The 17,889-nt window shown below is 35.9% G+C and overlaps 1 protein-coding gene across 3 annotated transcripts in view; it reads left to right on the top strand.

The window, feature by feature from the left end:
• Nucleotides 1-17,889, top strand: part of CDH18 (cadherin 18) — a 192,159-nt gene that overhangs the window by 22,728 nt on the left and 151,542 nt on the right. For all 3 annotated transcript variants that reach the window (XM_069853512.1, XM_069853510.1, XM_069853511.1), the window contains exon 2: nt 275-747. In XM_069853512.1, coding sequence (XP_069709613.1) covers nt 520-747 — 228 coding nt within the window. In that variant the 5' untranslated portion in view covers nt 275-519. The remainder of the gene's footprint in view (nt 1-274; nt 748-17,889) is intronic.

Here is a 17,889-nt window from a genome sequence, read left to right as displayed (position 1 = left end):
TTTGCAGGTAAAGGCTAGGGAAACTGTCCCAAATAGTCTATTTTTAAATAATGTGAATGTTCTTATAGCTTGGAAGGGCCATGCTAATTCTTAAGGTATTTTAATGAAAACAATCTGAAAACATTTTTACAGGAAGGATTGCAAAGAAATTTTAGTTACAAGGAGGGTCTTTGAGAGACGGGTCAGTACAACTGTGAGTGTAATCTAAGGTCAGAAACCTGAAAATTGCTGGATATAGTGATGAGTAAGTGGCTTTCTTTTCTTTCTCTATTAGATAGAAAATGGTCGGCTGTGGAACTCTATTGTGAAGACCTCAGAAGATATATCATTTTTTCCAGTCAGCTTTTCATAATGTAAATATAATTTGAGCTTTCCTAAATGGGCTGCTAAACCATGAACAAGCAGAAAAACCCATTTTGGACTGTATTTCTGAACCAGGCTTCACCTTCTGTCTCGGGAACTTATTAAAGGATTACAGCTGAAAAAGACAAGAGAAAGAAACAGGAAGCTTATCCTACAATGAGAATTACAAGTACATCTTGTATCTGCCCAGTCCTAGTTTGTCTCTGTTTTGTGCAGAGGTGTTATGGAGCTGCTCACCATGGCTCCATCAAGGTGACTAGAAATCAAACCAAACACATAGAAGGCGAAACAGAAGTGCATCATCGTCCCAAGCGTGGATGGGTGTGGAATCAGTTCTTTGTTTTAGAAGAACATATGGGACCAGATCCTCAGTATGTAGGAAAGGTAAGGTCATTGTCTTCTTTTTCGTTTTGGTTTTTTTTTCCAGCCCCCTGAAGGGTGGCATTGATAGAAGAAAATCAGTTACCTCTCGGAGTGCTACATGCATGCACAGTGAACTTGCAAGTTTTCTATACATACTTTCTGTGTTTATTATAAAGAAAAAAAAGATAAATAAAAGTAAATAAGACAAAGGCATTAAAATATGATAAACCAGTGTTTCTTCTCAGCTCAGCTGAACCTGCAGTTGAGTGCAGCTGAACCTCTGACATTAGATTCTAGAAGCAAAAATGAAAGGGCTTAAATATGTCATCACTAAAGACTTTTCTAGACTATTTCAGAATAAGATTTAGTTCCACTTCAAGGAATATTATAAATACAATCTAGGGTCCATAGGTTATTCATGTCACTATGAGGAAAAGGACTCCTGTAAAGGGAAATCCTCTGTGATTTTCTTCATAAAAAGAGGTGGGAGGTGTGTTCTTGTTGCAGTTCCTCAGAAGCTTGTGAGAACAAGCCCTGCATTTATGTGTTGAAATATATAGTGAGCTTCAGGCATAAAGTTCATGCGGATGCACTTTTAGGTGAGTCAACTAAAGCCTCTTATGAGTAATGTTGTCTGTCCAGCTTAGGTTTGAAACTTGTGTTAAAATAGCACAAAACTATATACGAGATATGAAAAAAAAAAAGACCGTGCCTGTAACTCTTTTTCTTTAACAAATCAAGAAAATCAACTACAGTCACCTTCACAGTAGTTTCCTTCTGAGTTTACACGCAGCTGCATACAATGCTGCCAACGTTCAAAACAATTCTGCAGATCATTTTCTGAAAGACTGTTGAGCACCTCCGTGATTTTTGCTTTCACATCTACTGACAAAAAATGGATTCCTTTGAGGATCAAATTGATCTTTGGAAAGAGGTAGAAATCACAAGGAGCCAGGTCTAGTGAATTAAGTGGGAGCTAAAGCACAGTGATGTTATTAGCTAAAATCTGCTTCACAGACAAGGCATTGTGGTCTGGTGCACACTGACATATTCTGATTGAGTAAGAAAATGTCTGTATTTGAGCACACATCCACTCATACTGGGTGAAATGACTGAGCTGAGCCTTGTGACAAGTTGGCATGTGTTCTATAACCATCTCTTTGTCTCTTCCCCTCTAACTCTGGGTTTCTGAGCTATAGAATTAATCTTGGGGGTTTTGTGTCGGACTTGGTACATAGCTTTATTATAGAATGTATACAGGTGGAGCTTTTCTGCTGCTGAATACTGTCTTTCAGCATTATGATAGAATTTTTTTATTAGATAATCTAGATGAATCTTTATTTCCTTAATGTGGAAAGTGGAGAAAGACTTTAAATATTAAGGCTAAAGAAAGATGGTTAGAAGGCATGAGGATGTGAAAAACTAGTTTTGTTTTGTGGATTTGTTCATTGTTGTGGATTCCCCCTGCTCTGGAAATGATTGAGGCCAGGTTGTACGGGGCCTTGGGCAGCCTAATCTAGTGGGAAGTGTCCCTGCCCATGGCAGGAGGGTTGGAACTAGGTAACTTTTTAAGGTCCCTTCCAACCCAAACCATTCTATGATTCTGATTCTATGATTTTGTGATTTTAGTTTGTCTTCAAGTTAGGAATCTTGAAAATTGTAGCTTAAAGTATGAAAATATTTAAGGGAACTAGTATTTTCTCAAATCACAGACATCTGGTAGCAAGGACTTTCAAATTTGAATAATATAATCTGAACAAAAAATAACAGGTGGGGTATCTGTATTTAGTATTTCTGCTTATTAAAAGTTCTGGAGATTTGTGCAGGAAATGTAAACTGGGGAAAGAACTTTCTAAATGAATAGTGGGTTACATTGAAAGAGAAGCCATTAAAACAGGTAAGAGAATTAGAAGATATGCTTCCAGACCCCTCACAGACTGATTAACATTTTCATTAATGATTTTGGAATAGAAGAAACATATTACAAACACATTGCTAATGCAAAGCTATTCAGGACAATCAAAATATTGTCTGGTAAGAGCTAAATAGCATGAATAAGATATTGAATAGTGAGTAAACCTCAGAACCACAATGTGATAAGGCTTTAATTGAATGATATAATAAATTTCTGTTGTACACGACTTGCTTGTCAGATATAAGTGGCAGGAAGATCTGGTCACCAGATAAATTGTTGCCTGTACTGTCATACCTGAAAGAAGGTAAATATAATACTAAGCTGCAAAAACTAAGATAATCAAAACAGAGATAAAGTTGTATTGAAGCCGTTGTGAAGAATAATGGTAACCTTTTTACTGTTCTGATTACTTTCAGCCAAGTAAAATAAATTTATTTACGAAGCTATACACAGAACATAAAATATTATGGTTGGAAAATAAAATATATGGGGTGTTGGTGAAGAATGAATTATGTTTGTTTAATTACTCCCACAAATAATAATGGAAAGCAGATAGTCTATAAATACACTTTCAAAGAAATCACAAGGAAAAAAGAAGGGCTATTTAAATTGATTCAGCTTTTACTTGAATAAAATGATGTTTAGGTGGCCATGAGTTAATTTACAATGGAAATAAGAAGATAAGTGAGATTCTGAGGGAAAACCACTCTTACAGCAGAAACGAGGAAATAAAAATCTGAAAGGGTTTCAAACTAGTTGTGCTTGTCTTTGTGAAAGCATTTTTAGACATGATTGCATGCAAGAACACAGACCTGGATTCAGTGAGCTAAAGGATAGTCCCTTTCATTTTTATGTTCCTATGAAGGCATTATGTATTTTCTTTTATTCTCTGGCCACTCTACAAATGCTACATTTACAGAGATCAATGAATAGGATTTATTTTAATCCTTTCAGAATGTGACTATATAACTAGTTCAAGGATGTTTCTTCCTCTGTACCTACCAATTTTTCTGCCCTTTTCCTCGAAGAATTCCCTGTGGTGTTTATCATTTTCTACTCTTGAGTACTTCACAACAGTAGTAAGCTGAACTTTGCAGAAGCTTTGTGGGACTTAGAAGCATATGTACTTTATTTTCCTTTTGTTGTGAGGGTTCTAATGACCTGATTTACTGCAAAGATCAATCATATTAGCTCAGGCATATATTTTTAATTCAGAAAAAAAGGAAAGCCTGGCTGAGACTGATGTAATATTAGTAATTAACAAAATTTCAATAGTGGTCATTGTGGATTAGTTCCTTTCTACTTTGATAAACAGATGTTTTACTGATGGTGCACTTAACTGTATACACCTCGTAAAGGTATCATTCTAAATGCCTTTAATTTGACAGGAGGTTTTCGTGCAAAACCCCTCAGTTTATGAAGGTAGACTACGTAAGAGGTGCCCTTTAATTCCAGGCTTCAGTTCAGTGGCAGCATGCTATCAATTCTGTCAATTATTAATTCTGTAGACTACTCAGCAACACTGGTGAGAGTTTTGCCATTGAGATCTGTCTTTTCACATTTTTCACACCCAATTTAGGAGTAACATCACAGAAAGCAGAGTCATTATGTAGAACATTTTTATAATGATTACAGTCATTGTAGTGGAAATTCACGCCAAGGACAAGAATAGGGTAGGCCTGCAATGAAAATGGTAAGGTTTCTCATTCTTATAATGAAAAGACTGTCAAGAGGTTGGATTAATTTACTGCCATTATCTGTTATACAGCGTTAGGACAATAAATCATCGTTATATTTTAATATCAAGCATATTCCCTTTCCTCAGTCATTTCTTTTCTCTAAAAATTGTCATTTGGAGATTGGAAATGTGTATAAAATTAATCCGAATTATCCATATTCAGATTTTTATAGGAATGTAGCAAAACAGAAATCCTGAGAAAATTATGTTGTGGTAGAAATAAGAAATGATCCTTTTGTAGATGGTAAATATTTTCTGTGCTCCTGGGATTATTGAACTTCTTCCCTGATGTTGCACCTGGGATAAGTCTTCCATGTTTCAGGGTATGTTTTCCTGAAAAAACTCCAGAAATAGTTTAGTATTAAAAAAGTTTCTTTAAGAATTTAAAATCACAGTGACTACTTTTTCTAAAATGATCAATTTCTTGGGCAGGATACTTCCCAACAAATCAATAGTATTTAACAACATTAGTTCTGACAGACTGCTCATCTGTGGCTGCAAGTATTTGTGTGTATGTATGCAATGAAGAAACTGTGGAAACTTGATTAAATGGGAACAAATATCCTTGTCTCAAATAAGCGACTTGAATCCACAAACCTGAGCTTTTGGCTACATGAGACTTCTTGTCTTTTGCATCTCTCCGATGAAAACTATTCTCAAAAAAAATAGCTGTGGGCAGTGAAAAAGGCAGTGAAAGTGAATGCACCGTGGCCTGGTGAGGGGTCAGCTACTGACTGCACTAGCTCAGAGGAATGAGAATTCTCCTGAGGAAATCTAGAAAAACTTGTGCTATGGGGCTGTGAGCTTTAACATTTCTCAATTCTCATGTCTGATGTAGTTCTGTCACATTTTCTGCATGTTTCCAGGTTATATAATTTATGTGTCAAGGTATGGAAAACAAATGACAAAGAATTTTAGGAAAGACGAGACATGTTCTGACTGTGACATCCTTCATTGTGAACATTCACACTTGTTTTTCTCCAGAAGGTTTTCCTTCTGATATTTCTTAAAAATGAGTTGCACTGGAAGCAGATAATAACCACTGTCCTTTTTATTTTGGAGAGACAAGTAAGTATGCAGTGGTAAAAGAAAAATCAGTGTTGATTTTAGGCTGAGTGAGTCGTGCTGTTAGAGGTAATAGCAGAAGATTGTAACGAACAAGACTGACACTTGATTTCCCTTTGAACCCAAATGTGTACCTCTTAATGCACTTTAGATGTCCTGTCAAGGGTAAATAGGAATATTCAGGTGTTCAGCTCTGTGTTCTTTTTCAGCTGTTTTTTTCTTCCTAATTTGAGGAGTAAGAGGAGTGACACTTTATTTAGTTCTTATGTTTTTACATGTAATTAAAAAAACCCTTCAGATTTATGTTGATAGGGGAGATAAGGAAGCTTGGAACCATTAGAAATGAGTGTGAATACAGGAAAGGGAAGAGGAAAATAACAGCTTGTAAAATGTGCTGAAATGATTGTACTGAAAGTTAGATTGGGAAAGAAATCTTTCAAGTTGTATTGTATTTTCAAGGTAGCATTTCTATTAATTTTTTTGTTTGACTCTTGAAAATAGGAATACAGTGTAACAGACTTTTCATTCAAAAGTCTTTTTTGAAATAATATGGTGACATATCATTGCAATAAATCAGTTCTAATACAGAACAGTGAATGTAATCTTCCCTGATCATACCAAAACAAATTCACGTCTTGGATTTAATGACAGTACGGGGAAAACATATATGCTTTAGAATAAGTGCTAAGGAAGAAATAAAAGTGGAGTATTACAATTAAAATATTTATATTCAATGTTAGAGGTTTATGTCAAATAAAGCATATGACATGTTTCAGCATTTTAAACATAAGCAAATGGTTCCAAAATTTATTCTGATAGAAAAGCATTTTTCTTTTATAATAACATTAAAATACAGTCTAAACATTTTTTCAGCCATTTTCATGCCTTTGTAAAAAGGCATGCATGTGTCTTAATCAGCATTGAGAATAAGGGACATCTCATTTTCTTTCAGGTTGCTAGTTTCACAAATAATATATTTAGATACAGTAATTTTCCTCTATAGCTAGTGAAAATGCAGTAGCAATAAGTACCTGAACATGGAAGCAGAGAATGTTCTGTTCTTTTAAGGACTTTGGCTGTCTCTTTAAAATTGTGTACTGGAATAGATCTATGTAGAAAATAAAGTAAAAAGAAAAGCGGAGTTTTGGTTCAGCAAGCTTTTAAACCACATATTTCATGTGTCTAGAGTGAAAGAGATTAACTTTTTAATCCTTCCAGGGCTCACAGAAAGGGGGAAGACCAACATTGAATGAATACACTTAATATTTGAGCAAAGATTTTAGCTTCAACATTTCTAATACAATTTAAAGCTGAGATGTATTCTTCGTCTTCCAGAGGACCTCTCAGCAAATCTGTGAAAGATTGAGATTGTAGATGTTTGCCCTGAAAAATTATTGGTTTGTATTCTAATAGATCCCTTTTAATTAAAAAAAAAATCTTCTCTCTTATAGTTTTTCCATGGGTCACTAACCTCAGATTGTATAGTACTTTCTATTTACTTTGATCTTTATGGTTTTCTGCTCTCTATTTACTCAAAATCATCTTTTTCCCTGTTACAGCATTTTCATTGCATTAGGTCACTAACCTCAGATTTCACAGTACTGTTTTAAACTTTTTTGTTCTTTAAGTTTTTCTGCTCTCTAATTAGTAAGGTCTTAATTCTTGTCACCCTTACTATTGCTAAATAAAATTTTCATTTAGTGCCATTGAATTTGATGGAAAGCTGACACTGATCATTCAGGACAGTGATTTTTCTTTATTCTCCTGTCTGTCTCCTACTGTTGCTCATGGAGCAGCCTTACAAAGAAACAAGGAAAATGTGCCCTCTTTATCTTCTCATTTTCTACTGTAATTTTATAACAAGCTAACTCAAGACTGTTGCCAACACAAAATCTTTTAAAAAATAAAAATTCACACAAGTGTACTTGCTTTTTTTTGAATTCTGTTGGTACAGACAGCCCCCTTTGCTGTCTCTGTGGTGTTAGTAACCCTACCTTTATTCAGGATCTGCTATTTGGTTTCCTTGTGAGAGGTTGGGGGCACATTACTCAAATTCTGCAAGTCATAATATGCTATAGACCTTTACACCTTTAGGTTTTATTTATTATTTTTAAAGCAGAATCTCTAACAATTCAAAGGTTATTTTGGGGAAAATCAATCTCAAGGGAAGAGAGTGCTTTCATCAGCACAATCTGACTTTGTTCCAGCATGTTCAGCCGTATCTGAGGTTTCATGAAGCGCAGTACTTGCATTGCAGTCCATTGACAGAAAATGGCTATATACAAACTGACAGGGACATTTTTACTTGTCAGACTAACCAAACAGAGAAGCATTAACGTATGGAAGTTCAGTCCTAGTGCAATGTCATGGGATAAAGTGTTTACCTGGTTGAACTTCATTTAAGTCAATGTGGTATTGCACCAAAAAGAAACTTGATCTTTTATGTCAAAACAGCAACATTGAATCTAATATGTCAAAGTAATAACTGATTTTGTGAGGAATTTTTATCCAGTTTGTCAGTTCTATATTGCAAAATGTCAGTTTGCTATGTGGAGACTGTTATTTCAATTAATGTTTCAAAATAATTTTGTCAAGGTGATCTAATCTTCCCTGAGATTCTTATGGACTGAAAAAATGTGTACAAAACTTGATTTCTATTTTTATATTGTTGTTGTTTTATTCTCTGCTTCTAAACCTTTCATGATTTTGACACACCAGCAGCTAAAGTTCTGGGGCTTTTACATATTCTTTACACTGAATGACTGCGTTGATGAAACCAGTACCTTTCAGGTGGTATTTCCATTTCTCGCTTAAATGTTTGAAAAGTAATTTTTGTGGAGAAAGTCAGTTTTGTTCCTACATAGCCTTGCTCCTTCCTTTGTTTTCTTTTTCATTGTGGTCATGCATTGTTTTGGTGGTGAGGTCATCTGCCTGGGCAGTCCCTGTGTGGAGAGGCTGGTTCTGCTGGTGCTGGACACAACTCATTCCAGTTAGCTCCAGCAGCCCCAGCGCAGGGCACAGCTGAGCCCCTCAGCCATGACCAGGTGCCTTGGAGAAAGCGTGGGTTAGAAAGGGAAAAATGCTGCCTGGCAGCCAGGGCTGAGGGAAACCATGTCAGAAACAGACCTGAAAGCCCCAAGGGGAGAGCAGGAAAAGGAGAGCAGGGGCTCCAGGTGCGCTGGCAGAGATTCCCCTGCCGCCCCGGGAGAGACCCTGGTGGGGCAACTGTTTCCCTGAAGTCCCTGGAATGATCTCAGGCTGAAGCAAGGAAAAGTAGGAGGAGGAAGGAGCAGCAGCGAAGAGCCACCCAACTCTATTATAATTAGCAATAAGTTAAATTAATTCTCCTTATGTTGAATCTGTTATGGCAGTTGGTCAGTGATCTCCCTGTGTTTATCTTGACTAATGAACTTTTTTGATCTTGTTTTCTCCCATGTCCTATTAAGGAGGGAGCGTGGGAGAGCAGCTTGCTGGGTGTTCAGCAGCCAGCCGAGGCTGACACACCACGAAGTTGGTGTGATGCAACTTGCCTTCCCTGTAACTGAATCTTTAAGTTATACCATACTTAGTATGTGTAGCTTCTTACAAATGTTATATCAAAATTATGGAAAATGACTAAATATTTAGTTCCTGTATTTCTCAACCCTGTTTTAAGACAAGTCCTCATTCATGCTGAAACCACATGCCTTGTGGTCTTTTTAAAGGTGCTGCTTCTTTATTTGGCTATTCAGTATATTTTATCAACTCATTTGAGGTATATACATGAAAGTAAATGTTCGACTTTTCCTAATCTTATCTATACAATGACAGGAAAACTTCTGTTCAATTATTGAAACCTTAGATTAAATAATCCTATTTACTGTATGCACATCACCACGGTTAGTTGTTTCCTCCTTTTTTCACCAAGAGGAAGTGACAAGTGAAACCATGCAGAATGTGCTTCAGCAGAAAGATAGCCTCTTTGTCTAAGGTGAAGACAGCTGTAAAAGAATAGGGAATTCAGGTCTAGCAGCTTGTTAATTTATCTTTAAAAGTCTGAAAAAAAAGAGGTGAGTATGTGACTGTAGTATTTCTAGACTCATAGTGAAGTTTGCAAAGGTTTATTTGTGTGGTGGATTCTATATGGCACTAAAGGTAATGACTCATAGTAGTTGAATTGGAATGTATTGACTTCTCAGGAATAGCTTCATTACCTTATTAGGTACTTTGACTATATGCTATCTTTCAGTTGTTGTATTAAAATTATGTGCAGTGCTCAACTTGTATTTCTTCGCATTCTAGAACACGTGCACATTTTTAATGACAACAAAAACTTATCAGACAATGAGAAGTAAAGCAGGAAATCTCAGCTTTAAATTTAAAACTTCTCCATTGTTTCTAAAGATATAACACCTCCATAGTGGTGGATTATCAGAGTAATCGCTTTTGTAAATACTTAATTTCTAAAATATGTAGGTTTTTTTTTTTCTAATTGTAGTGGGAAACGCCAGCTGGTAAAGACATGAAAGCACTATTTCAGACTTTCTTCATATTTTTTAATGCTTATCAGCATTATCTCTGGTTAGTTATTGACAAGCATTTAATTTTCATTTAAATAGTTATTCCCACACAAGTTTATCAGGTGCAATTTAAACAATATATTTTTAGCAGCAGTGACAAGAACACAAACACCTTTGTTTGGAAAGAAAGTATAGAGGTGACATCTGCATTCATATTATGCTCAGTGATTTACAGCCAAGAACCTGACCAGAGTTAAATCTGTATGTCTGGGATTAGAGAGTACCTTCAAAGTCATCTGTGTATTCCTATGATCTTGAGTCCATTTACTGAAGTGTCTATTCTTTCCATAATTTAGATAAGGTTTTCTAAAAGACAAGTTGCCGGCATGGAACTGTTCAAGACAGGGTATAGGACAGTTGCAAAGATGTCTCTGCAGAAAGGTGCTGTTGAATGGCTTGGAGAATAAGCACGCCAGAAGAATTTATTCTCAATCTGTTACTCAAGAGTAGTAGTGTGGCTGTCCTGTATGTTGAACATTTGCATTAGATCTTCATTTTTCCTCTTAGACTAGTTTGAAATCCTCCATTAGGTTACAAACAAACAAAAATGCTAATTGTCAGGAATAGTAGTTTGTATTAATGATTTTACGCTTGGGCTTTACCTTGGGTTTAGTGTGTAATTAATTTGTGTGTCATGGGTTATTAGTATGCCCTTATCTGTTTTATTGTTGAATATGTGTAATCTTAGCAGTTACCAAAATGTATTTTTTTGTTTTGTTATCTTCAGGGAATTAGCATACTCAAAACTTAAATTATAATATAAATAATACAGCTTTTCAAAGTCTCTTATGAAAGACATACCAATAATTACAGTTCCGCTAAAGAGATCTTTTCATATTAGTCAAAGGACCTACTTGAGCCAATCTTGTGAGAATGCATTGATAACAAAAGAAGTGCTATCCACAAACTTTTCTTTAAACTAGGAAAGCCTGTGGAAGCAGTTTCTGTGTATGTTTACAAAGCAAATAGAAATACTGATAATTAATATACATATCATCTCTTGGAATGCATGGTCCATTTTAATTTTTATAATATTTTGCATATGTTTGTATTGCTATATTTATTTTCCTACTTAATGTTAGTAATAAGTTTTAACTGTAAGATTCAATAGTATCCTAAAGAGGTGTAATTTGGGAGCAGGTAAATTATTACAGAGAAAAGTTTGCATACTCTTTGTATCTGAGTACTTTCTAGCTGAAAGACTTGAATCAAATCATGGCAACATAAACATTGCAACAAACCAAAGAGTATTTGTATGGATGTTTCAAATGTAGTATTAAAACTATGAGAACATTGTTATTACAATGCTGACTGGAATAACAAAGTTGCTGATGATGTGTTGAGGATTTTCAGATAGCTTCTAAGGCAGGAAAAATGGAGCAGCAATGGGGAATTTGACTTATTCTCTGAAAGGCAACATAAATTTTACATTGAGGTTGAACCCTAGTATCAAAAAACTCTAGCCATAATAAATGACTGCTTCATAAATTATCTAGTCATCAAATCTCCAAAAGAAGACCAAATTTAGATTTAATTCTTAAGTAATGCTTAAAGGTAATAAAAAGCACCTGCCAGAAGGACATGAGGGGCTAAAGGAAGTTGGAATGACTAAATTGCACAGTAGAGAGGACAAATAAAGGCAGTCTTTTAGAAGTGTCATTGTTTCCAAATAAGAGAAATAGAAAGGGCTGAGAAATCTTTCATGTAATTGCTTATTAACTCATCAGGAAAGTTTGAGTCAAAAATCAGAATAAAAAAAATAAAATTCTTCTGTAGAAACTTTGGGGTAAAGAAGCCTACCAGAGTCTGTTGTGCCAAAAGACGGTTGGGGAAAAAAGATGTAATGAGAACAAAACAATTTTGTTGCAAAAAAGCTAAAAGAATTTTTTTAAAAATCTCTTTACCATAGGAGATTTTGGGGAACATGGCACAGTCATTTTAGGGAGAGTCTCAAACTGAAACACTGTGGAAAAGACTATGGAATAAACTGACAAATGAACAGTAATTAATCACATGTATCTGGTGTAGTAATCCAAGAGGAAATACGTAGATCAATAAATTTGACATATTAATATCTAAAACTGTTTTGGTATCTGAGGACCAAAATGTGCAGTGATACTAACATAACAAACTCAGCCTGCCAACCTCAAAAGAAACCCAAAACTAGCATGTGGAGGGGGCGGAAACCAATGCCATTTAGCATGTAAAACTGTTTGTGGTAATCAGGGTGAATAATCAAGTGACAAATTTTATTAATTATACAAAGCTATTGAGAGCTAAAAATGGGAATGACCAGACACAAAGAACTGCAGCAGAGGGATCTTTCAAGACTGAAATTCAATCCAAGTAAATGGGGAATGGGGCACATGAGCAGCAGCTAAGTTGAGCAGTTTTAGCTGAGTTGACAGTTACCACTTATTAACAAGACTGTGAGGTTACATGAGCTCTAAGCTAAACCTCCATCAGATAAGTGCTTAGAAACAATCCCATGTGCAAACTGAATATTAGAAATCATTAGGAAGGTATAAAAAAAATGAGCACCAAATATCTTACTGTATAAATCCACAGTGCACCAGCATCTCAAATGCAAAACATACTTCTTATCCTTTTCCTCAGTCTTGTGAAAGAGACATTTCTGAGAAGGGCAACAAGGCTGTCTTGGGGATTGAAATTAGTTTGCTTACAGAATGTTGAAATTAATGGCTTAAAGTTAAGTTAAATTGTAATTTGCTTATAACTTAGTATGAGTGAAGAGCTTGACATAAATTGACTTTGTTTCTAACATTAGTGAACTTTGTTAGCAAGAATGACTGAACAGGAGAGGTACAGGTCATCTTGTCCTGCAAAGATATCAAGGACCAAAACTTATTACTTAAGGGAAAAGGCCTCCAAAACAAGCAATAGATTGACGAGGGGACCTTGGTACAGATAAGATGAGAGGATGAACATGACAGAATTACACAAGATAGGGCCTCAGGGCTGAAGCCAAGACAGAAGACGAGGGACTTACCCCACCTACAAATTTTAGAGGTAAGAAAAGAAGCAATGTGCCTGGAAGCAGGAAGGAAAACCAAATAAGGAGCAAGGAGATCCCAGAGCCTGAAATATCATTGGACCAGCTGCCACGTAGAGAGTGTATGATGAGCACGTGGCAGGGGGGTTGGATCTTAGATTGTAAGGGTATAGTTGCCTGCAGATTTCATTATTTGGAGTGTGTATCTCTGGAGGCACCCAGCCTGGGCTGAAAACAAACTATCTCTTTGTCAGAACCTTCATTACAGTCAGGGCATAAGACTGGATACAGTTGCTTCTAGGACTCCTTTCTGACAGGAAGTTTAGAAAGTAAGGGGGTCCAGTCAGAACCTTGTGACTGGGCAAGTGGGTCTTTCAGGACACTCCTATAACTAGCTGATCTAAGGTACAGAACAGTTTCTGTATGAGGAGTGACTGATTGGGTCATTAAACAGACAGTTTTATTTGAGAAATTCCACATTTTCTATTAATAACTTCAGTTCTGGAATTGCAATGCTTATTTACAGCTGTTGACTTTCTGAGTATAGGATTTTATGGGAAGGGGATTGTATTACTTTTTTGGAAGTAGAATGAGGAATACCTGAGTGGGGGAGGACTCTTCTGAATGAAAATAAATTAAGTGAATCAGGTTGGATAGTGGCCTAGCCTGTTGCGAGTAGTGTGAAGAATATGAATCAGGAATGATTTTTAACTTTCCTTTCCTTCCCTTCCCTCCTACAAGCAGTAGACGTTATAAAAATAAGTAGCGTTACACACTAGAAATAGAGAAAACAATGCAGTTTTTCGCATATGAAAGTGATAAAACTGCTTAGTATAGGATACTTTGATGTTTAACACCACATCAGTGTTCCTAATTAGTCTCTCAATAACGAAGTGAGGTAATTCAGCAGGTGAGAAGGATGCCACATTGAGATTAAGAGCAAGCCACAGTTTGACAGAAAATCCATTCATCCAAGAAGTCAGAGCTGCATGTCCATAAATAGGGAGAGCTGAACTTTATCTCAAATATCAACAAAAATCACTTCTACCCATCAAAGTCCTATATTACAGGGATTTGTTGTCATATTAAGTATTATTCCAAGTTTGATTGTGTCAGAGGCTGTTATTGATGAACGTAGAATTTCCAGTCCATCCTCCATTCTTAAATAACTTTTCCTTTACATGTCTTAATTAGCATGAGCAAATCTTGTTTTACAGTTTATTTAGACAAAGCACTTAATCTGTTTTTCCTCTGTATTCTATGAAGTCATTGTGATATGTTTCTTTCAGAGCACAGAGAATACTTTCATTATAGAGATAGATTTCATACTTAAAGCAAACTGGCATTTTACAGTCACTCGTTCAAGGTTTGTTTTTATTTAAACAATAAATTATAGAATAGTATAATGATTTGGGTTGGAAGGGACTTCAGCTATATGGTTCATGTAAAACTGGGATGTAGATTCAATTCCAGTTAAAAGCTGAAATATAAGCATAGTAGTATTGCCTCAACATTAACCACATTTCGTGGGGAAAAAAAAAAACAACCCAACCCCCCAAAAAAAATCTTCCAAATGGGTTGTGATACTTGATGCCTCAAATTTACTCCAGTGTTTAGGAAATGAATCATGATTTTGTCTTGTTAAATTTGTTTTTCAGTTTCGCCATCAGGGAGTAGATATTTGGTACTTTCGGAAAATCATATCTCACCAAGAACCCTCCGTGGAGAAGCCCTAAATGAGCAATACCCAGCATTCTCTTCCTCCTGTATTTTTGTTTAAAAGAATCGTTGTTTGATGTGCTAAATTTTGTAACTGCTCTTAATCTAGGCCACTTTCTTACCAATATAGCCATTACGCTTTGCCTTGAACTATACTGTCCTCTATCATTTATCATTTTCCTTTTGGTGAATCCACTGTAGAAAGCAATAGTTTTTATTAGGGAAATGTTTCTGTGTCCCTCAAATGGAATGACTTCCCTGACTTCACTATGGATGTTGATAGGTATTACAGTGGTTAATAGTAGCAGAAAGAGTGCACATCACCTTATTAGTCAGCATATACAAATGCACTTGACTGGAAATCAAAAAGTTAATGTTCCTGGTTCTTTCACAAGTACCATTAAGTAGCAATGCACAATGCCAGTACTAATACACAGTAACCTTATTAATGGCTAGTTTTTTAATTTGATCTACTTAGATGTTACATTTGGAGAAGAGACATGTACTAGATATTGAGTATATTATCTGAAAAACAGAACCAAGGAGGTCATATACTAATATAAGTAATCTGTATCTCTGTTGCTGCTATTTCAGCAGAACTTAAGTATTAAAGTTCGCAAGGCTTGTACTAACTACTTAGACAGTAAGCAGGCATTCTGCTCTGTGTCTCAGAATGTTCTAACTTACATGACATACAAATTTATTTGAATTCATTTTATTTTCTATAGGAGAAAAAAATGCTTTTCTCTAGCAGCCTTTTATAGCAATCCATAATGAAAATAATCTCTAGGTGGAAATGTTAGACAAGTATCAAACCATGCAGCTAACCTAGGGAGAATGTGAAAGTTTCCCTTCTGGCTCAGTAGTTACTGAGTAGTAAGCTACTTTTTTAGGTTTCGTCAAAATTGCTAGAAGTATTTCTGTTCTCCAAAATCAATCTTCTTCCTCCCCAAAACCCTGAGAATTTAAAACTTACTGCTATTCATGAGCTGTCTTCATCAATGTGCCCTTAGGTACATCTGTAGGTGCAGAATTGGTTTGTTAAACTGGAAACATCCAAAGGACAATACCCTTCCTCCAAGATAAGTTGTCTGCAACACTTCGGTCTATAGAATACCAAGAAAGTGCAGAAAAGGAATCTTCTCAGTGAGTCAGTTTGCAGACGGGAGAGCAAGAGTGCTCAGGTCTGTCAGCCCTTCTGTTTTACCTTGAATAGGCTTCATTTAAAATGTTCCTCATTTCTCAGGGTATTCCTTTCTGCTGATTTTTTTTTCCAGTCAATAGTGACTGTGTTTTCCAACACCTGAATCCCTCTTCCATCAGCAGTGCTATTAAGGAAGTGGAGACAAACTTTAAATCTATTGAGATTCTGCAGAAATGCTTTCTTGTCATTCTTCATTATTCAGCAGTATTCCCTTAACTTGTGGAAATTCTATGATTGCAGTTCCCATTTTCCAGCAATTTGTGACTGTATTTGCTACTTCTAGTTGTTCCTTGTGTTGTTGTACATGTAACTCTAAAAGATTGCCTTGCTCTGACCTCACGTGGATCCTTTGGAGGCTAAAAAATTACTTGATCTTCATATTACCTCAGCACATTGTGGCAACTGGTGACAGATCATATTAATGTGTGAACAGAATATTATACATTTGTGAGCACTAGAAGCTAAATGAAAGCTGTTTGATGTACTTTTCTTCAAACCTTTCTCATTCTGAAACATACTAAATAGGAACATAATGTAAGTTGCAAGACTTAGGTTAATATATTACAGCTATATGGACTGCTATCAGGAAGCAAGATAGAAAAAGCATGAATGATTTTGGGTTGCATGGCCTGCAGTTAAGGGTCCATAGATTCTTAAGAGACAGTAGTTAATTCATCTTCACAGCATGCTTCCGAAACTTATTTTTATGAAGAGTTCAACAGGGGCATTGAGAAGCAAACTGGGTTCCCAAAGAGCACAGAACAAGAAGGCCATTCTTCATATCACAGCATTATTTTTTAAAGAAATAATTTCCAAATTTATTCCTCAAGTTGGATTCAGTTGAATGCATCTTTCCAGACCTCTTGCCCTAACACATACTCCCTGACTACATGTGGAGTGACAGTTTTACTGGCTCTTGGCACCACAATAGACAAATGCTCTTTACATCAGACAGATGCAGATTTCTTACTCAAATATGCCTGAAGGTATAATCCAAGAACACAAAACAAGGGAATTAACAAGGAGTGTTGTACTCCTAAATATTCATCACTCCACTGAAGCCTGTAATTAACAGGTAGTCATGCAATGTAAAAGAGGGCTCTGTACCTACCATTGTCTTGTTTTCTTCTTCTGTGTGAAGATATTGTGCAGAGAGGATTGTGTCTCTACTGCCTTGATTTAGCAGAGCATAAGCACTAAAGTGTTGAAGATCTGCAGCTTACTAGGCAGTAGGTGTGTCATCTCATGTGGTAATTAATACCATTTAATGTCATATTAACATATTAAAGATGTTTATGGGGTTATACTGAGTTTCTGAACAACTCTTGCAAACCACAGTAATGTGACAGTAATCTGAATTTCACAGACAAGCTTCTCAGCTCATGTAAATGGCAAATTATCGATTTTTTTTTCTTTGAATTATATTTGCAGATCTTGACACGTCTGTAAAGAATCAAGGAGAATTGTATACAACATAATTGTGTGTTGAGGTCTGTGTTCTACTCGCTCTTGATTTCATGCACCTTCTGAAGAGTTTCTGACAGAAACCTGTTACGAGTTTTGTCAATGAAGCTCTCTCAGAGGGGAAATCATGAATCAACTTTCTATAGTAAGTTGCTATGGGAAGCATGTGTGGTTATAAGATGATGTGAAGAACTTGGTTTCTCTTCTGTTAGCCACTGGAAAAAAACCATGTGTGGAGCAAAAGTGCATTGGAAATGCAAAACACCGTTCAAAGTAACAAGAGAAAGTACAAATGTTGAAAGAACTTATCCAAGTGGCCACTATGCAGTGTCTGTATAGATTAATCTCAGATCAACCAGAGTTGAGGCATAAAATTACAGTGAACATGTTTGGTCACCCTTCAGGGTACTTAATCATGTTTTTAAAGTTTTCTTGATTTGCCTCGTCTTTTTCACTACTGTCCTTCTTGCAAGAATATAGATATAT

Source organism: Phaenicophaeus curvirostris, chromosome 3 (assembly GCF_032191515.1).
Source record: "Phaenicophaeus curvirostris isolate KB17595 chromosome 3, BPBGC_Pcur_1.0, whole genome shotgun sequence".
Taxonomy (NCBI): Eukaryota; Metazoa; Chordata; class Aves; order Cuculiformes; family Cuculidae; genus Phaenicophaeus; species Phaenicophaeus curvirostris.
The sequence above is the reverse complement of the archived record's forward strand: the minus strand, read 5'-3'. Positions and strand labels throughout refer to the sequence as shown.